We start from the raw sequence: 22,047 nt of genomic DNA on the forward strand, positions 1-22,047 counted from the left end.
ACACAATGCAAATACTTTTCGTTCATTTAAATGTATCAGATAAAAACGCGAAGTTTTTTTTTATTTCGTTTTGTCGAAAACACTCGTGGCCCTTTTATTATTTAAGGCTAGTATACACATAATCTATCGCTCCGGGAAACCTATTTTACACATATTGATGGGAGAATTATGGAAAAACTTACCCAAAAAGTCACAGCCGAAAACATATTTTTCGGAAAATGACTCATGTTATTATCAAATAAAGAAACTTACTACGGCAATAAGAAATTAACTTAAAAGTCAACGAAAACTTAACAAGAAACAAAACAAACAACAAACAAAACACAACAAGAACTACGGTAACGAATAACTAACAAATTAACAATAACTTTAATAATAACAGGATATAATTCGAAAGAGAGCGCATAAACATTCAAACGATAGAGCGTTAGAGTTTACATGGCGGCAATGGCGGCCCTGACAAGTCAACCAAGATGGCCGCCAATTTAGTTCTTGACCACTGGTCTGAGGTCGCTGTAGTGCACGGAAAAGTAATGACATATGTAAGTGTGCCCCCTCTGTTGTCAGCATAGCATTAGCATTAGCATTGTTTCCAAGGGTCCCAAGCCCAAGGGGAATAATAATAATAATTAGCATTGTCACTGTCAGTCAATTTTTGACACTCTCCCACCACACCAGCTTCTGAACTGTAGCAGCCCTAGCCAAGCCGAAGCCGCTCGAGCGGCGAAATTTTCCACCAGCTGGAATTTTTCGACTTATTGTGAATAAATTGTGTGTTACCGCGTGTCTTCACCATGGATGTGAAGTCTTTCCTTCATTCTTGGTGCGCCAAGAAGAGTTTGAACCCGACTTTCGATGTTCGTGCCACAGGTATTGATTTGCTACAGCCACAGTCTTTTTTATTACAATTACACATGTAAACTCAAGCAACCCTGTCAAGGTGTGATTTTAATCAAGTTTGTCTTGTGTATATATTACTTTGTACCCTCAGTTTGTAAATTTATATACGTCATTATGACGAAACCGGCATGAAGAGTACATACCCTGGTGATCACTGATTAGCATCTATTATTCATTTAACACATTTTTGATGTGTTTCAATATAGCTATTCTCTATGCTTGTAACCGCTTTGTGGTAAAAACTGCCTATGAACAGAGAGCCCATGAATAAAGGATGAAAATGCTATTAATTAGTAACTGTTATAGTGATGTACTTTCCACATTACACACGCAGGTAATCATGTCATTAACTAATTACCCATCTATAATGATAGAATTATACACTTGAAGTTTACTGGTTGGTGAAGAAAACAGCATGGAAACCTGCATACACCTGCAAAGTAATTAAATTGTATGCAAGTGAAGTTCCTAACCAGTACAGGGCCTATAATAGCAATGTTATATTCCATAGCATTTTCACCCTCACCCTCATGTTGTTAGCATCTCTTAAATTCACACAAAGCATTTTTGCTTGTCCTTTATATCCGGATAGCTAAGGAGTAGAATGCTCTGCTGGCTTCTGTGTTCCCTGATGGCACAATCTGGCTGTCTCCTCCTCCCTCTCTGCGAAATGTATACAAACTATAATACAATTCTATCTTAACTCATTTAGGGGGTACTTTAGCTTTACTACCAAGCCTTAAAAGATAATAATAAAAATAACATTAAAAATTACATGCAGTAATAGTAGTTGATGCGATTTTCATAACAAAATACATATTGATATTTTTTCTATATTTGGAACAGTCAAGCTAGTCTTTCTGTAAATATCCATTTCAACAAACTAAACAATCTTTCTACGTTGGTAATTGTAATATGGTGCGAGTAGGAACATAAGAACAGGTTCATATCTTAATGACTGATTTTTCATTTATATAAATATTATTATGTTTCCATGTATTTTTTTTTAATTAATTATTCGATAGGCAGAAACCTACCACAATACATTCTGTTTTTTATGTCAATACCTACGAGTACTATTTGGCTAATGTCAAACATTCCAGCACCGAAAACCCTGATGTATGATGATCATGCTTGATTGTGGTCAAAGGCAAGCCTAATTTGATGTGAAAACAAAGCATTATTCCCTATTCTGGGTTCTGATAACCAAAGTTTTAATGTAAATTATTTGTGTTAACCTCACTTTCCATCTATCAAAGGTCCCAAACACCGACAAAGATTTCTCTGCGAAGTGCGCGTAGATGGAATATCCTATGTTGGAGCTGGTAACTCTACATCCAAGAAGGATGCTCAGATGAATGCAGCGAGAGACTTTGTCAATTACTTGGCTCGATCCAACCAGGTTAACCCTTCAGAGGTGCCAGAAGGTGTGAAAGTGAAGATTGAAGAGAATGCAGATACAACGGAATTCGGGACCGGTAACAATGGGAATTTTGGTAATGGTGCCAGCTATCAGGGCCAAATGTCGCAGAATAGACCTGTGTTTCAGGTATGTTTTTGTTTATATATTTTGAAGTCTTGCAATGTGGTTGTGGTTTTTATAATCACTGACTGACTCACTGAGGTTTTAATAAATTAAGGTATTTACGGTACTTACCAGTAAGTTCTTTTGCAACCACAACCTCTACAATAACCTGATTTTTGAACAAACTTTCACACAAACTAAGTTGAGAAAATAAGTAGTTATGTATGTATGTAAAATCTTTATTGTACAAAAGAAAAGAAACAAAAATACAATACGGTATTTGACGATTTTTATTTATGTTATAAATTAAAACTTCACAATGCCTGTTATCAAATAGAAAAACAATTTTTGAGCTACCTTTACAAATAACAAAGTTATTAAGGTTCCAAGATTAGACCGAGAAAGACGTATTTGCATGTGACGTCACACGCAAGTAGCGTCATACTTGCTGCATAGAAAAAAGTGTTTCAGAAAGAGACAGGTACATAGATTTTTTAAAAACCCAATTTTCAACCGATTTAAATTTTCTCTTCGCTAAAAACTGTCTATTTATCTATAATATATAGGTTATTTATGGCAAATTCAGGAGTTGTCAGTTGATCAGGAATACCACATTGGCAAAACTGAGACGCTTGTACAAAGGCGGACTTATCCCTTTATAGGTATTTGATTTTATAACCATACAGGTGCCTCACACTTTTATCACGCGTAGCATCCATTCTTGAGTATGCACAAATGTTCAGTCTGTTAATAAATTATACCTACTTAGTTTGAAAAATCTAAAATAAAACATTATGAGCCTGATAAATGTACAGGTAAACCTAATAAAATTATGTTAAAATAAACTCTATTTTTCTATCATAACAGGAAGGTATGGGCCCTGAGAGTATGGGACAAGCCTACCAAGCATATGGTGGCCCAAACCAGAACTTCACGTACATGGACCGTCTCCAACAACAGAAGAATGTTGAGGAAGCTGAAGACTTGGACGTCAACGCTAGCCTCCATGGTAACTGGACTATGGAGAATGCCAAGTCCAAATTGCATCAGTTTATGCAGACAAATAAGATAAACGCTGACTATGCTTACAAAGCTGTGGGTCCCGATCATACAAGGTTAGTGTGAAGAAATTGTTGAAGCCACATTTTTAACTGACTTCTAAAAAAGGTTATCAATTTATTTATTTTTTACTTTAGAGGTCAGGACCTTATTTCTCTAATGTGACGGGACACAAGTGAATATGGTAATTGAGTAATTTCCTTAGTAAAAAAAATATTCTAATAACCCCCTGATTCACCATCCATTGTATAAATTTATTTGACATATAAATATGATGCTGTCTCTGTTTGTTTTGTTGGAATAGACGGAGACGGCATCACATTTATCCGTCAATTAAAATTAATCAACGGGTGGTGAAACAGCCCCTTAGTCCGTTTATTATCAGAAAATATTGTACATGTATTTTTGCTTTTGACAATCAAACAAAAAATGATAAAGATGAAGCGCAATGATTTCAATTCGGGTTTTGTTCCGCGTACCTTGATTTCACGAGACTCGTGATCATGGCGCATGCGACTGTGCCGAAATATCGAGCTTCTCTAAAATCAAGATACGCGGAACAAAACCCGAATTTAAATCATAAAATTAGTAATGACAGTGATAGTCTAAAACATTGAATGTTTTCTTTGTCTCATCATTTCTTGTATTCTTTCATCTCACGTAATTATTAGGAAAGCTTTAAAGCCATTGATTATTCAAAATTGATTGAAAAATCAAAGGCTTCTTATTCTTTGCAACCTGGAACTGGTCAGGTATGACTTGAGGAGTCCTCCCATTTATCACTACATCTGCCTCAAAGACTACCACAAAAAATTTAAGAACGACTAGTGTTAGATGGGTAGACTCCTTCAGAAGTAATTTAAACTATTAGAGCAAGAGTCCATGACAGTAAGACTTTTGTTATTATATAAAGGCTGAAATGTTTTTTACGTATGGTACCTAACACCACCTAACCTATAACCAACAAAAAGTTGTAAAACCCCCGACTTTGTCACTTCAAAGTTTAATATGTCAAAAACGGCTGAACTGATTTTGATGAAACATGTCTAAGAACCATTGCTAGCAAACCAGATTTCAAATAAAACCGCATTCAACCGTATTAAAATTCACCTCAAATTCTCAATTTTTACTCAATTTTTATATATTTTATTTTGTTCAGAATTATTATTATTATTGATATTAGAAATCACTTCATTCATTGCCAAACACTTTATTGATAGGGTTGCAACCCCCTGCCATGCCACACACCTTTAAACTATGTTTGAAGCCTTCTGGAAAAATCTATTAGCAAAGCTTTTTATAACCACATAAATTAATAATGTTAATACCAAACACAAAAGACTTTCAGCCCTTATGCAATAACAAAGGTCTAGCTGTCGCGGGTTCTTGGTCCATATGAAGCGAAGCATATTTTGCATTGTTTTGTCAAAATTTGCTTCACAGTTTTTACTTGAGAAGTTATCAAAGAGCTCAATCACCTTGACGCAAATCTAAGACAATCAGAAATTTTATCTTGTGATGAAACTTTTACATGTTTGACATTAGAAAGAAACAGATGAAAAGCTAGAAGGAAGTTTGTAACTAAACAAAAAGCCACTGCATCCTTATTCTTTAATTTATATACCTTTCTCCATGGACTTGTTTATGACTTAAGGACAGTGAAATGTGTGAGAACCGAGTGTGTCAATTTTTGTATACATCCGTGGCATATTTCGATCGTAAATATCAACATGTTATAGGCCGCCTATATTTGTATTACCCACATTCACACAACCCGGCTTCTTAAAGAGGCCGAGTCTCGCAACGAGCTATGGAGAGCAATGCTCGGAGTTTCATTGCATAATAGAATCCGAAGTACGGAAATTCGCCGAAGAACTAAATAGTCACCGACATGGCTTTAAGAGTATGCAAGTTGAAGTGGCAATGGGCGGGCGGCATCGCTCGAAGAACAGATAACCGTTGGGGGAGAAAGTTCTCGAGTGGCGACCACGAACTAAAAGGCGAGGTGTTAACAGACCTCCCACTAGGTGGTCTGCCGACATTGCGATAGTTGCGGGTGAGTGTGCGCGTGAAAACTCGTGTCTGTGTAGATACGCTTACAGCTTTTCGGTGGAACTGTCAAAATGTCAAACATGTCCAGTTTCACTACAGCATTACATACAATCAGCATCATTAAAGATATCTGCACACTTGAGGACCTCATTGCTTTAGCTGGCGTTTGATGGCTCATTGTTAAAGTGACAAGGTCCTAAGGCGTGCAGAAACTGACTGTAAAAATGCACAATTCAAATTGATTGTCTAAGATTTGTTTTCAACACAGGTGATAGAGCTTTTTAAACTGATGTGTTGCCTGACCAGGCTTCCAGGAACTTCCATGTATTGCTACGAATGATTACTGGTAAGTTGTGTAAATAATACTCATCATTATCTATCACTATGTCTATGTATCATATAGTTCTTAGTAAGAGCTGGTGCATATTAGGTCACAAGAGGAATAAAAATAGTGTGTAAGTTATGTTAATATGCATACGACGAAACCTTTGGTGTGGTAAAGGGGTAAGCACAAGTAATTCGAGGTATAATAACAAATTGTATTACAATCATAAGTATCATACATAACCATAACATATTATTGAGCTCACTTTGTATAAACTTGTTTAGTATATTATTCAGTGTGCGAGTGCATAATAAATGAACATAATTGAAAAATGTCTAATTTCACACAATTTAATGAACTAATATAATTACACCTTTTATCAAAATGAGGTCACAGTTCTATCCTAACCTACTTTTTTGGTAGTCCATGTGAGCGTTATATAAAGTGATATTATTTAAAGTAGACGTTATACCAAATAAATGAAATAAAATATTAATTTTGTTACAATACCTATCTAATGTTTATAGTATGTTTTGTATGTAAGTAAAGTTAAATTAGATGAAATATTGTTATATCTCGCGCGATGCACCGCCGGAAAACTATCGGTCCGACATAATGTGAGCCAGTTCTTACAGTGATGGTATGTACGGTGACGATCGTTAATTTGAGACCCATTTCGTCAAAAAATCCTTTGAATCGTCATACAAAATGACAGGTTTTCGATCTTGACTGGGTCCCAAATTAAATATCGTGACGGTACTAAGATAGAGTAATTCTATTTTCACAAAACATACAAACTAAATTACTAACAAAATAATAGGGCGATAGCACCAGTCATGGACAAGTACCAAATTTCGAAGAAGCGGATCCTACTTTTTTTAAACTAATAAAGAACACCAATGTTCAGGTAACTGGTGATCATAATTGGTAAACTTCATGAATCAAGGAACTACTGTGCTTAACCTCTTCACCGCCCCAGTCATCTAGTCGTGACAGCCAATGGAATGCCTCACACGCCACGGTCATCTATACATGACCTGCATTCAACTCGAAATTAATCCTTCTGGAATGAAATTAAAAATCAAGTTGATTTGTCGCTAGTTTTTCTGTGGCGTACAGAGGACGTCACTTCGTTTTTGTGGCGGTGAAGAGGTTAACATGTCCATGATTGATATTGGTGCTGGCACCCTATTTACTTACAGAGTCTATATCAGTTGCATTTTAATTCAAGTTACATTAAACAATTTCAATTTTTATAATCCTTTGTTTTTAAATTTAATTGTTATTTCATTAACAACAAATGGTTTATTATTTTTTTGTAGGGTTAATGATCAATTACCCCCCTTACCCTCCTTTCAGTAACTGGCCCTGGCCACCTTATACAAAAAATGAATTCTAATTTTAAGGCGACCAGAATTCATTTTAGTAAGGTGGCCAGCAATTGACACTTTATACTAAAATTCACTCTGTTTATAGGTGACTATTCTTCATTTTTAGTGTTAGGTAAGGTGGCCAGTTATTAAACGGTGGCCCTCCTAATTGACGATTTACCCTAATTCAATGCTGTATCACCAGGAGTTTCTGCTGTGAGATGACGATATACGTTCGCCAGCTCGGACGTAACGTGACGGGAAGAGAGACAGCGTCAAACAAACAAACGGCCAGCAAGTCTTGCGCTCTCTCTCTAGTGCGCCAACTGTACCATCTCGGGGTCATTGAAGCGTTCAGCGGCACTCTTAAGAAGGATAGGTAAGTCGAAACTTAAGTACTGATAGAGTTGTGTCATCATCATCATCATCCCCGCCTATATACGTCGCACTGCTGGGCACAGGCCTCCTCTCAGAATGAGAGGTCTTGGGCCGTAGTTCCCACGCGGGCCCAGTGCGCATTGGGAGTGTGTGAGTGTGTGAAGTTCTCCATTGAATTGCTTCGCAGGTTTCCTCACGATGTTTTCCTTCACCTTAAAGTTGAGTATGTACTCACTCACTTCTAAAGTTGTAACAGAACATTGAGCATTCATCGTTTTTAGGGTTCCGTACCTCGACAGGAAAAAACGGAACCCTTATATGATCACTTTGTCGTCCGTCCGTCCGTCCGCCTGTCAAGACCCTTTTTCTCAGGAACGCGTGGAGGTATCAAGCTGAAATTGATATGAAATACTCATATCTGCAGTCCCTTAAAGCCTTGCAAAAATCAAACTTTTAAGTCAACGCAGTCAAAAGTTACAGTCATTAAACAACGTGATTCCACACAAATTGCCGTGCACTGAAAACCTATAGCGTACTTCCAGTTGTCCTAGAAACTTGAAATTTTCTCGATTATTCCATAAAAATTTAATGAAAATTAATAATGTTGTCTGATAGAAGACTTCTTAATATATAAGTTAACGTGTCTACTCCAATAATTATTCGTTATAGACTTTTATTTTCTTTAAAAACCGGTCATAAACATTAATTTGTTTCGCAGGCAAGGGTCACTAACTGCAAAAAAAAGATTGTTGGAATATTAACCTTAGGATGCTATGCATAAGTTTGATTATCCCTCTTGACTTTAAGTGGTAGTTGGTGACTTTTGCTTGTCGACCGATGGTTTCGGTAAGTTTGTTGAAGTCCGCGACAGGGGTTGTATCAAAGTACCTAATATTGATGATTGATGCGCTACGCGTTTGGTTCCAAACAGCCAGTTTAGTGCCGTGAGGTACATAGATGTCAATAGTTCAAAATATCTCCTGAAACACCAATTTTTCCGTTACAGGTCTTCAGAAGGCAAAATGAAACCACACCCAGTGGCTATCAGGCCGGAATTAGAGCAGCAACTGGAAAGCACCTTACGAGGTAATTTACCTACTCATCATCATATCAGCAAGCCGTAGGACGTCCACTGTTGGACATAGGCCTCCCCCAAAAACCTCCAGTTGCATTGGTTGGAAGCGGCCTGCTTCCACCGTGAATCCGCCTACATGAATTACCTACTAGTTCTCCCAATATCATTTTTTTTTTTCTTTTGCCCTATACTTAAAAATCATCATCGTCAATCGATAAACTTCTGTGTAAAGTTGTAAAGGTTTAGACAGAGAAAGACTTACTAGCATGTGACATACTTGCTCCATAGAGAAAAGCGTTTTAGAAAGAGACAGATACAAAGATTTTTTTAAAAATCGCTATAAATCCAATTTTCAACCGAATTAATTTTTCTCTTCGCTAAACATTGTCTGTGTGTGTATATTTTTATAATAATATAAAGGATATGGCAAATTAAATAGTTGTCAAATACCGTATTCCCGTGAACTTTTACCAGGACGTCCGTCCGCGCTTAATGGGTTAATCGACTTTTAAATGTATGTTATTCTGTCCTCTAATTCAAGAGATATCAGTGATACACTTTCTTGGAAAAATGTTTGCAGTATGCTATTAAAAAGCTTACGAAACAAGCCATGAAGGAATTACCTTAAAACTGTCATAATCCCTCACTTTCAGTGGATTTGTACCCCATAAATCATACTTTTAATAAGTAACTCGGGAGACGTTACCATGGCGACAAAATACACTAAAAATTTTATTACACATAAATAATAGTAGATCAATTAATACAGCGGAGCGGCTTACGTTTCCTCTAACCATTGCGCGTCTGAGACGCTCGCCGAAAATGCTTACCTGGCAGCACACGTAATGAATACTGAAAACGCTCACCGCGCCGCTGCTCGTCCCGCTGTGTTTCACTATATACCTTTTCCAGACTTGGGCATCGAGCCAGTAAACGTGGAAACTGCCCAGCAGGAGTCCACGGGCACTGAGGGTCAGACCAGCGTGTCTATACTGCAGATAGACCGTGTTCGGGCGATGCGGGAGGCGCGAGTGACGACGGGCGGCGTCGTGTCCTGGTCGCCGCCCCAGGCCAACTGGAACGCCTGGACAGCCTGTAACATCGGTAACTGACTATACTTATTTGTTGCTCGAAACCCGAGTATGCGAGGACTCTTGACCTACGAGAGAAGCAAGTGGTTCAAACGAAGAATTATGAGCGAAGCCGAGGGTTTCAAGGCACGAGATGCTGAACAAGTTTACAGCCGAGCGAAACACAGTTTTGTTGATTCTATTCAATGTTAAAAGTCGTAAGGCTAAAATAACAACTACTAGCTGTTGCCCGCGACTCCGTCCGCGAAGAATTCGTTTATCGCTATCCCCCGGGAGCTACGCAATGGTTCCAGGTTCAACTCTATGTTCGAATTTCAAAAACCTTTTCGAGAGGGGAAAAAGCGCGTTTCCACACAGATTTCGTAGGTTCAAGAAAGCCTTTTCGAGCTAGTGAGGTGAAATAGTACATTGTGTCTTGAGGGCGGTAAATAAGAAATTACGAACGAGAGTCTATTAGAAGCCCGAAGTCGAAGACGAAGGCTTTAATGAGTCGATGTTCGTAATTCTAGTACCGCCCGTGCGACATACAATGTTTTTTTATCACATTTGCGAGTAAATTTGTATATTTGTAAAAAAAAACTAATATTTTTTCAAAAATTGCCGATAGCGATGACTACTCTCTTGACAGCGCCAGCTACCAGCCCCCCCCCCCACGGCACGCGTCATCGTGAATGACTCTACCTATACTTTTACCTACCTTGCTCATCTACTAACGGAGAAGTTCATCAACCTTTTGGTCACATACACTTTTTTTCCATAGACGAAGGCCCTCTAGCTACAACATCTCTGGACGACATAAGCGCAGATTTGGAAAGAAGCCATCGGGATCTGTGTCAGAATAGCACGCTTTACCAGGACAGCATGAAAGAGAGGAGTCAACTGCCGGTTCATAACATGCGGTCAACAATAATGGAGGCTATCAATGATAACCCTGTCATCATCATCAGAGGGAACACTGGTTGCGGAAAAACTACGCAGGTAATTCGAATGATCATCATGATATCAGCGCCGTAGGACATCCACTGTTGGACATAGGCCTCCCCCTTAGGTCACCAAGTTTCTTCTCGGTTGGAAGCGGCTTACATCCACCGTGAACCTGTAGCTTTAACAAGATCATCCTTCCATCTCGTTGGTGGACGTCCTACGCTGCGCTTGCCGATCCGCGGTCTCCATTCGAGAGCTTTCCCGCCCAAACGGCCACCTGTTCTCCGTGCTATATGGCCTGCCTATTGTCACGTCAATGAGTTAATTCGCTTGGCTATACAATACAATAACTCTTTATTGCACACCAACACATAGCAATACAGAAAACACAGGTATATACACAGACTTTCTGATGTAAGCAATAGGCGGCCTTATCGCTTCAGAGCGATCTCTTCCAGGCAACCTTTACAATGGAATGGATGGCTATGTCGGTGACCCTCGTTCTTCTACGTATCTCCTCGTTTCTGGTTCATTTAATATGTCACATTGAAATAGTGCTTTTAGTTGTCGGTGTTTCCGTTTGTACTAAACAAATGTTTTTCCAAACAGGTGTGCCAGTTCATTTTGGACGATTACGTAGCCAGCGGGCAAGGCGCTTGGGCCAATATTTGCGTGACACAGCCGCGGAGGATTTCCGCTGTCAGCGTGGCGGAGCGAGTGGCGTCCGAGCGGTGCGAGGAGCTCGGCAATAGTGTTGGGTATGCTCTTCATCATCATCATCGTCACCGAAATATTATTCCCAAATGTTTCATTTTCCAACTCACGATTTTCTCTGAAACCATTTTTTTTCGGAACTTTCATAAAACAAACCGAAACTGACCTACTGTGCTCTAAAAACCATAAGAAAATATACAGAGAAATCGGTTTTGGAGGAAACTGAGTTGGGAAATAAAACAGATGGGAAGTAAAAAATAATTATATGTCTATTATAACAACGCTTCGCTTACAATATGGGCATATTGGTGTCAAATATTTGGACCAATACCTTACACTGAAAATATCTCAGCTTATTGCTATCGACAATTTCAATGACAATGTAATAACATGGTACCGTCAGCAAAAAATCCATTCAAATTTTTTTTTACCTAAAATTTATTTGCAGGTACTCAGTCCGATTCGAATCCATATTGCCTCGGCCTTACGGGTCGGTGCTGTTCTGCACTATAGGCGTGTTGCTGAGGAAGCTCGAAGGCGGCTTGCGAGGAGTCAGCCACGTTTTGGTCGATGAGGTAAAGTATTATATTATTGTACATTACGATAACGTCCAAAATATCACACCTTTTGCCACTAATTATAAGGTCTTTGTCGACATACATACAGCCCCTGTCCTGCCCTTGTCGTCGCAGGCACCCTGTATATCGTTGAGTGACAAGCAGAAGTCACTAATTACCACTTAAAGTCAAGAGGGATAATCAAACTTATGCATAGCATCGTAAGGTTAATATTCCACTAATCCTTTTTTTGTAGTTGGTGACTTTTGCTTGTCATACTCTGACGATAAATGTATTTGACACTATAGCTGTACCTTTGTATATATGTATGACCTCGAATGTACAATGACCATCGTTTTTCAAATCGTTGTAACCAATTTCGTGCCATCTCTTCACCGTTATGTCCCCTGTTTCCTATGTTTGCTTTTATTGCAATTTAATTTAGTATCAGTTATTTTTAAAGGTCATTCACGAAAAAAAATTACAATATACTCGTATAATACTTAAAGCTATTTTTACAATATCTTACTCATTGTTGTTTATGTTTTTAAAGTAATTTCGCAAAAAAAAAACGAAAAATTCAGGCACGTTATCCTGGGTTCGAACCGACGATCTTCCGCTTGATAGGCAATACCAGACCAGTAGGCAACCATGACCCAAGCGCTTCCTTTGAAGTGTTTAAACAATTACTTTGAAGGTCGCGCGTTAGCAAAGTATAATTGTTTATACTTCATTGATATGGTCCTTCTCAAAGTAACGCCTGATTCAATAAGTAATCTTAACTGAAATTGTTGTTTTTAGGTGCACGAGCGAGACGCAGACACGGATTTCGCTCTCATTCTTCTGCGTGACATGGCACACACGTACCCTGATTTACGCATCATCCTAATGTCCGCTACCGTTGATACAACTCTCTTCACCAACTACTTCGGCAACTGTCCTGTAATTGAAGTAAGAGATACAACAATCATATCTGGGTTCATTTCAACTGTACTTCATTTCTATAGCGTTGTGGATAACCCTGTGCCTTCTAAATGTACAAAAAGTACATCATTACTTCAAGGGAATAACGGACCTACGACACTGTAACAAATTGTTTTTTTTTTTCTATTGCTGTACACCACGGCTGTTTGAGTTTATTTCCGAAACAATTAGATTCAAATTGCTTTTTTTTTAAAAAGGAGGTTAAGCTAAACAATCTTTTATATATACATGTATATCAAGGATATATGTATTATAATGATTTCATGAAACTCTGCTTTTAGGTACAAATGTAGTGTATAATGTTTTGCCATCGTATTTTGTCTAAAAAGTTCGTATTTACCTTGCTCTCTCAACTAGCTTACTGAAGTTTACTGTAGCTTATTGAGAAAGAAAGATAAATGTGTTTATTTATTTATTTGCCAATAAAAAATTACAGCATTACAGTAAAACCAAACGAACAAATACGAACTTATCCGACAAAATAGAAATAGTAACGATGGAAAAACATTATTCAATAGATCTGTAGTGTAACAACGGATATAATCAACAATTATCTGTGGAAACAGGTCCCCGGCCGCACGTTCCCTGTGCGCCAGTACTTCCTGGAAGACTGCATCGAGCTGACAAAGTTCGTGCCCCCGCCCGACACCAGGAAGAGGAAGTCTTCCGGCAAGAAGGCCAGCAAGGATGACGACGATGATGATGATGAAGGTAAAGAATAGTGCTCGTGTTGTTTTAAAGTATTTAAACCTTAAGTAAATATCCATTATACGTATACGCTGCCTACGTACAAAGCAAAATTTAAAAAAGTCAAAGTCAAAATATCTTTATTCAATTTGGGCTATAACAAATGAATGAATGACAAAAAAAATCTACCACCGGTTCGGAAAAACCTCTGTTGAGAAGAATCCGGCAAGAAACTCAACGAGGTATATATTTTTTAAACAGTATTACAATATTATTAAATGATATCTATGCATCACAAGTATTTAACACAACTTTATTTTTGACACAGTAGGTTCGCTATTTGAAGGGATCGCTAATGCGGATCGCTAAAGCGTTACGTTTAAGCTCTATCAAGAGTAACAACGTAGAGCTTTGCAAGCTTCGCTATGCTCGGTTTGCAAATCACTTTTTCACGCACCTCTCTAGTCTCCGGGCCTCGGCAATAATGTGCTATTAATTTTGGCAGGTGTTGGAGTAGACGAGCAGGAGGAAGATTTGAACCAGTCTTGCCATCTTGGCAACGACTACTCGCCGCAGACAGCGCAATCAATGGCTAAACTCTCCGAGAAAGATGTAAGGGCGATATACACTTTTATTAGCAAACTAACGTTTACATACTATGTACAGACAGCTGCAGAGAAAGGTGACTCCCTACAATATAAGAATGTCTGACTACTCGGTGAGAATAGAGTTTTCCAGGTTGTAATTTCCGGCTTTAATACGCTTATATGTCTTGTGTGTCCTTAATTTGGTACATCATCCAAACCCATTTTTTTACAAGCTTTTATTTAGTTTCACCTGTCCCGATGTTTGTCATCAAATCTTGCAAGTTAAATTTGATCCACTTCCCGGTTACCGATTGAGCTGCAATTTTGCCTACAAGTGTAAATCGCGTGACAATACAATAATCTGGCAGTGACATCCTGGTAGTCCGGCCAGGATCGTCTCTGCAGGACGGAACTCTTCAACGGTTAATGGCATAGACTTGAAATTTGGTATGCAAATGTAGTTTGGGTGACAATGCAAGTACAGTCAACTAAAAGTATAGTCAGTTAAAAAAGCTTGAATTAAAAATGAAACTTTTACCAAAAACTCATTACAGCTAAGCTTCGAGCTGATCGAAGCTATCCTAGTCTACATAGGATCCCTACAAAGCGACGGAGCAGTTCTGATCTTCCTTCCCGGCTGGAACCTGATCTTCGCACTTATGAAGCACCTCATGCAGCACCGGATCTTCGGAGACCAGTCCAAATACGTGATACTGCCGCTGCATAGCCAGATACCCAGGGAGGATCAGAAGAAAGTATTCATCACGCCGCCCCCTGGGATCATTAAGGTATGGTGTAATGTACTATTTTATACAATTGAAAGTTTTAATTGGAGCGATCAACTTTTTCTTGTACCCCATTGCCATGATTACGTCCCCTGGAGAACTGTTAAAAACTGAGTTTCTATATTTTTCTATTTGTGTGGTCGGAGTGGACCTACTTTTCTTTTACTATGCTGATAATAAATAAAATAAATAAATAATAAATATCACGGGACAATTCACACCAATTGACCTAGTCCCAAAGTAAGCTTAGCAAAGCTTGTGTTATGGGTACTAAGCAACGGATAAATATAATTATATAGATAGATACATACTTAAACACCCAAGACCCGAGAACAAACATTCGTATTTTCATACAAATATCTGCCCCGACGCGGGAATCGAACCCGGGACCTCAAGCTTCGTAGTCAAGTTCTCTAACCACTAGGCCATCTGGTCGTCAAAACACTTAAATTCAAGAGGGATAATCAAACTTATGCATAGCATCGAAGGTTAATATTCTACTATTTTTATTTTGCAGTTAGTGACTTCTGGTTGTCACCTGACGATATATTATAATAGTTTTTTTTTTAAGAAACCCTATCACTGGTTGTCTCTTGGACAACGGGATAGAATAACAAACAATAAAAATAGTTTATTGATAATTACTTTTCTTCGCAGGTGATCCTATCCACGAATATAGCTGAGACGTCAATCACTATCAATGATGTGGTGTACGTGATAGACTCGTGCAAGGCCAAAATGAAGCTGTTCACGTCGCACAACAATATGACTTCCTACGCCACCGTGTGGGCCAGCCGGACCAACCTGGAACAGGTGAGTGGTTTATCATCCCAGCCCCATGGCACAGGCCTCTCCGAATGAGAGGGCAGAATGGGAGAGAGCGGGTGAGGGCTTGCCATTACTTAAATGTGGAAACCAGGATATGAGTCATGAAAACCCTGGATTTTGAAGCGTAGAGCAAAGAAAGAAAATATTTATTCGTGACATTACAAAAAAATTAAATAAAAATGGGCCAATCAACTTTTTAGTGTAGCTGGTTGCCATGGTAACGTCTCCTAGGTCACTTATTAAAAGCATGATTTTATAGGGTACATACCTACTAATCCACTAAAGATTAGGAGTTGTGACAGTTTTTAAAAAAATACAGCAATACTTTTAGAATACAAGCAAACACGAACATTCTGCTCATCAAAATCGTAAAGCCACGCGTGAAGGAGTAACTACAAAACACTTGTATTTTAGTAGTACATTGTAATATTAGTAGAGTATTTATTTATTTTGGAAATCCGAGGGAGAGGTCTTTGCCTAGTAGTGGGACATTACCACAGGCTTATAAAAAAAAAGTATTTATTAAGTTTTTTTTTCGTAGCGTAAAGGCAGAGCCGGGCGAGTGCGGCCGGGCGTGTGTTTCACGCTGTGCTGCAAGGCACGTTACGAGCGTTTGGAGGAGCATCTCACCGCGGAAATGTTTAGGACGCCGTTGCACGAGCTCGCTCTAAGGTACACATGCTGCAACATAATGATGAGACGTAACTTTATGTTTAAACTTTATAAATTGTTTAAAATATTTATGTAGTCTCTCTACGCATTAGGTGCACCAATTTGAAAGGAAATTTGAAATTTAGAATAGTTTGTGTATAGACTGACTGTAACTACAATAAAGTGCTAAACTAATGAAATGTACAAGAATCGTCATGATTTTCTACTAACAATCATTATTTTTTCAGCATTAAACTGCTCCGTCTGGGCAGCATCGGGCACTTCCTGTCAAAGGCACCGGAGCCGCCGCCGCTGGACGCGGTGATCGAAGCAGAGGCCATGCTTCGGGAGCTGGGCTGTCTCGACCAAAATGACGCGCTCACTCCCTGCGGCACAATCCTGGCCAAGTTGCCTATTGGTGAGAAATCCTGGTCACAGCACCAATTGTAACGTCTCATCCATAGATAAATATTTAAGTGTTTAAGTGACTTAGCTTATTAGGGCTTATTTTCTTTGTATATGGCAAATGTTTCTTGTAATATGTAATGAGCAGAAATGTACATTAATTATAAAACAAGGGTTCAAAAATACTTTCTGTGCATCATATATACGTTACAAAGCAGTAATAAAACAATATGCAATATTTTTAATTGCTTCAAACTCATATTTTTTTTGCACTTTGCTGTACAACAGCGCCACGACGCGAAACCTCTTCCCCTTTCCCTTTTTATAATGTTTTTGTTTTATGTGTGATGACCAGACCACCCAAAGGAGGATCAGCGCCGTTCACAAGACTGACAGTTTGCTGATTTGGGACCATTCGTGACATGCGCATTTTTGTTTTATTTTCTTCATTTTGACACGAATAAATGTTTTCTCTCTTTTTTCGTACGCGTATTTGACTACAAGCGACCATTCAACCACTTCCCGCTGGAGTGTTTTGTAACAGAATGTATTTGTCACCAGAGCCTCGTCTGGGCAAGATGATGGTGCTGGGCTTCGTGCTGGGCGTGGGCGACGCTTTAACGACGATGGCGGCCAACTCGACCACGTTCCCGGAGGTGTTCGCGGTGGAGGGCCGGCGCCGGCTGATGCCGCACCAGCGCGCGCTCGCCGGCGACCGCGCCTCCGACCACGTCGCCATGCTTAACGCCTTCCAGGTACGATCTTACATCATCATCTCTTCGTCGGGGGTGCCCTTCGCAAGGTCTAACATTTTTTTTCATAAATTTTTTTGGTAGAAATTGTTTGGTATAATATTGTATGGCACACTTATTTTTTTGCATAAATACATATTTTTTTCCTCAAGCAGTTTTTGTCTTTAATTGTTCAGTCTAAAATTTTTATTACTAAAATGCTAAATCCATAATATTGTTAGATCTAATTATTATTTAGTCTAATATTTAAAGTCCTAAACAAATTAATGAAAAAAAAAATTTGATAAGTACTCGGATAGGCAAAACAGTAAAGGGGGACGGGGGGCGAAGCCCCGGGCTTTGGGGGCGGAGCCCCCCGCAATAAAGAAAACCCAGGTAACATGATTGCTCAACTATAGTTTAGGTCATGTTAGTATTGTGTCAAGGCGCTAACTAGGCGGAATAGGAGCCCGCAAAGTATAGTGGATGAAACACATACTGGTCATTTGATATAACATAATTTTCAGTGAAACTATCGATTAATTAAACAAACTCTTTGACTTTTATGATCGTGAAATCCAGAGATTGATTTAGTTAAGTTAGGTTTATTTTACAACAATCCTATAAAGATGACAATTTGTGAGAAAATTGCATTATTTCAAATAATCATTATGTATTTCGTCCATTATTCTTTTAAGACTTAATGTATTTCGATATGTATCTACCCGATGTGATATAAATTGACATAATAGAGATAGGACAGATGGATCATTAATTGAATTTGTTTTAGATGTGGGAGCGCGAGCGCGCCAAGGGCGAGGAGGCGGAGATGGCGTGGTGCGAGTGGAAGGGATTGCAGCAGACCACGCTGCGGGTCACCTCCGAAGCCAAGTACCAGCTCATCAGTATGTATATCATTTTGTTTCGTCAATTAAATGTATCAATAAATAAATTGCTAATAAAATCTTATAATAATAATAAAAGTATTTATTTAATAGTTTGCTCACGGTTTCTACACAGGTACATAACAAATAATAAGTACAATCAAACTATCAAAAGGGAAAGCGACTCAGCTTATACCTGCGCCTTGCAGAACAAAGTCCCTTGGCGCCGTTTTTCAGTCGCCCCCCATAACGCTAATAAATACCATCAATTCACATGCGCTTTTTTTTACATACATTGGTGTTTTTTTACATCCGTATATCTACTATATTATCTACTACTACTATTATTATATTATCTACTTCCGTTGGTCTTGAAAATTGGTACAATCAGCAAAAACATTTTCAGATATCCTAACAACGGCCATCGGTTTCTCGGAAGAGTGTTGCGTGCCGCAGCGATGGAACCCTACCGGGCCCGACCCAACGTTGGACTGCGTCATTGCGCTCATGTGCATGGGATTGTACCCTAACGTGTGCCTGCATCAGGGGAAACGGAAGGTACGGTGCCAATGCTACGATCATTGAACTAAAAACAATTTGCTCACCTGCGACCTCATGACAGCTACTTCAATGCAACAAGGTGTGTTTATGCAGCTGAGGAGCTCACCTCCACCCTGTAAGAACACACACAAATCACACTAACCCAACTATCACCAACACCCAACAGTTAACGCGTTTCGAACTCGACCAGAATTCATCCTCAAGGCAACACAACCATCTGGTACCATCTGGTAGCATGGTGAACGGTTGTGTTGCTCCGAGGACCCCATGCCCACTATTTATTATAATGTTGACGCTACTCACGGACCACTGGCCGGGAAAACTTACATGACCTAAAATTTGTAAAAACTTGCTAATAAACTAAACTTACTCAGGTGCTAACAACGGAAGGCAAGCCGGCCCTCATCCACAAAACGTCAGTGAACTGCAGCAACTTCGAGCAGAAGTTCCCGTCGCCGCTGTTCGTGTTTGGGGAGAAAGTGCGCACGCGCGCCATCAGCTGCAAGCAGACCACTATGGTGGCGCCGCTGCATCTGCTGCTGTTTGCCAGCAGGAAGGTCGAGTGGGTAAGTCTCTTCATCAGCAGACGTCCACTGCTGGACATAGATTCCCCAAAAGAACGCTACAATGACCAGCTTCGCCACTCGGAATGTTGAGTCTCTTCATCATCAGCCGAAAGATATCCACCGCTGGACATACTCCCCCGCTATTGTATCTAATGCTGCTCGCGAGGAGGAAGGTCGAGGGGCTACGTCAGTCTATCGCAGATTTTGACATCGTCTTCTTCTCTTTTAAGATATGGCTTTTCTGTCCTAATTAATAGGACAATTTCGCCAGTGTCAAGGTAAACTCTCTTTGAGAGGGACGTTGTACGGTGATTGTAGTTTTTGCAGCTTGATAGTAAAATTCCAGAAACCACGTGGAGACAACTTGCGCATTAAAAAATGCCACACACGAGAGCAATATAGAATTTTGTGACCACTGTTCACTGTTAAGGTTAATCGCCGCATAGAAAGAACACTATCAAAATTATACTTCAACTAGCCAAAGAAACAGAAATAGCAAAATTAGATATTGTCTACATCCGCCATGTTCGAATGCTACAAATCGAATCTATTTTGACATCGACTACACGCTGATTGTGGCAGAATGACGACAGAATTACTCTTCCAAAGAACGCCATAATGACCAGCTTTGCCAGCCGAAAGGTTGAGTGGGTCTCTTCATCGTCAGCCGAAAGACTGAGCGCCACAATTACCGCCCTATTATATGCGCCCTACATGCGCCCGCTATCGAACTCGAGCCTTACCAGGTCATGAGTCTACCTTTCAGAGGGTCTTCTTACGGTTGTCGTCGCATCTACTGCTGTTCGCGAGAAGTAACGTTGAAAGTCTATCGCAGTGAAGCCTTTCGGTTATATCTCACTGGAACATGGCGGCGCAACCAATTGCCGCCACCAACAAAATGTTTACATGGGTCAATCAACTTTTTAGAGTAGGTTGTTGCCATGACAACGTCCCCTGAGTTACTTATTAAAAGTATGATTTTATGGAGTAAAAATCCATAAAAATTTTAGAGTTGTGACAGTTTTAAGGCAATTCCTTCATGGTTTTCATCTCTTAGGCATGCTAATACTTATTGCAAACATTTTTCTAAGAAAGTGTATCACTGATGTCTTCTGTCTCATTTACGAGACAGAATACCATCACATAAGTTAATTGACCCACATCTCTATGGCGGATATTTCACCTACTGAATTTGAATTTGATTTGATATTCTGACATAGTTTAAAGATTTTCGTATATTAAGGACTTCAAACGAATTAAAAATACATTAAAATTAGACTAATTTAAAAATATGAATAAAAGTAAAACAAACTAATAATTAAACTATAACTAAAAGAAATTTGAAAAAATTTCCCCCCGCGGCATGGACCCAAAGATGCATGCAAACGATTATCAAGTTTAGGGTGGAAGACCAAATAATTATTTGGCTGATGGTACAAGAGAAAGTTGATCGAGCCATTTAGTTTTTTAAAATATTTATTAAAGATTGTAGTACTTTTCATTGCTTTCATTCGTCTTGATGTAATTTTTAAATAATTCCAGATCGACAACATGGTCCGTCTGGACAACTGGCTGAACTTCGAGATGTCCCCGCGCACGGCCGCCATGGTGACGGCGCTGCGGCCCGCCGTCGAGCGGCTGGTCGAGCGCGCCGCCGCCGAGCCCGACGCCGCGCTGCAGTTCTCACCCAACGAACAAAAGGTAACCACCACTCTAAAATACTACAAACAACACAAACCGCGCATGGAGATCGGCAGCGTACGATTTTTACCAACGAAATGGACGGATGACCTGGTTAAAGCTGAGCTAAGTCGACTGGAGAACTGAGGAATAGATATCATTTCACTGAACTTGGAATACTGGGTAAATTTCTGTATGACTAAGCCGAAACGAAAGGGTTCACTGTACAAATCTGTATACTCGTAGTACCAGTAAATCATGGTAGCCGTCAAAGTTTTACGAGCAAATGTCCGAAATAACGTCACATTTAACCTTGACCTTTCTGTTCCAGCTCGTGAACTGCATAAAAGCGCTTTGCGTGGCAGACGCAGGCGATTACAACATACAGCGTGACCAGGCTACCCCAATCTACAGGCCGGACGGGGCAAAACGGGGCAGGGGGTGGGGCACTAGCGGGCCCCGAGGGGGATTCGGCGGAGGGGGAGGAAGCTTCGGAAACCAAGGTGGTTTCGGCAACCAAGGCGGATTCGGTAACCCAGGTGGTTTCGGCAACCAAGGTGGTTTTAGAGGTGGATTCGGAAACCGAGGTGGTTTCGGCAATAGGGGCTTTAGAGGGGGCAATAGAGGAGGCTTCCGTGGCGGATTTAGAGGAAGAGGACAATGGTAGTGTTGCTATAAGTAATTAGTGTATTTTTTATAACTAAGTTGACGTAATAAAGAAATTATCA

At 39.6% G+C, this 22,047-nt stretch overlaps 1 protein-coding gene across 2 annotated transcripts; it reads left to right on the forward strand.

Moving 5' to 3' along the window:
* The first annotated feature begins 628 nt into the window (after positions 1–628).
* On the forward strand, positions 629–22,033 carry mle (dosage compensation regulator mle). 2 transcript variants are annotated; one of them, XM_074107524.1, is made up of 22 exons: positions 629–870; positions 2,160–2,449; positions 3,293–3,540; positions 7,437–7,610; positions 8,616–8,695; positions 9,597–9,788; positions 10,536–10,753; positions 11,309–11,457; positions 11,862–11,988; positions 12,772–12,921; positions 13,521–13,665; positions 14,147–14,253; positions 14,783–15,016; positions 15,671–15,826; positions 16,383–16,513; positions 16,741–16,910; positions 17,459–17,652; positions 18,419–18,533; positions 18,919–19,070; positions 19,448–19,639; positions 21,182–21,340; positions 21,651–22,033. In XM_074107524.1, exons 1-22 carry the CDS (start codon positions 795–797, stop codon positions 21,984–21,986), a joined length of 3,795 nt encoding a protein of 1,264 aa, XP_073963625.1. In that variant the 5' UTR covers positions 629–794; the 3' UTR covers positions 21,987–22,033. The 2 variants fall into 2 exon arrangements, with proteins under 2 accessions (XP_073963625.1, XP_073963626.1); XM_074107525.1 differs by lacking the exons at positions 629–870; positions 2,160–2,449; positions 3,293–3,540 and adding an exon at positions 5,803–5,882 and having other exon boundaries at positions 21,651–22,031.
* Positions 22,034–22,047: the final 14 nt, after the last annotated feature.

This window comes from Choristoneura fumiferana, chromosome 25, assembly GCF_025370935.1.
Source record: "Choristoneura fumiferana chromosome 25, NRCan_CFum_1, whole genome shotgun sequence".
Taxonomy (NCBI): Eukaryota; Metazoa; Arthropoda; class Insecta; order Lepidoptera; family Tortricidae; genus Choristoneura; species Choristoneura fumiferana.

Bases quoted from the DNA above. Each gene is read 5' to 3' on its own strand.
- mle (XM_074107524.1), top strand. From the start codon at position 795: ATGGATGTGAAGTCTTTCCTTCATTCTTGGTGCGCCAAGAAGAGTTTG. The intron at 2,450-3,292 runs GTATGTTTTTGT...CTATCATAACAG, and splicing joins AGAATAGACCTGTGTTTCAG to GAAGGTATGGGCCCTGAGAG. The intron at 16,514-16,740 runs GTACACATGCTG...TTATTTTTTCAG, and splicing joins TTGCACGAGCTCGCTCTAAG to CATTAAACTGCTCCGTCTGG.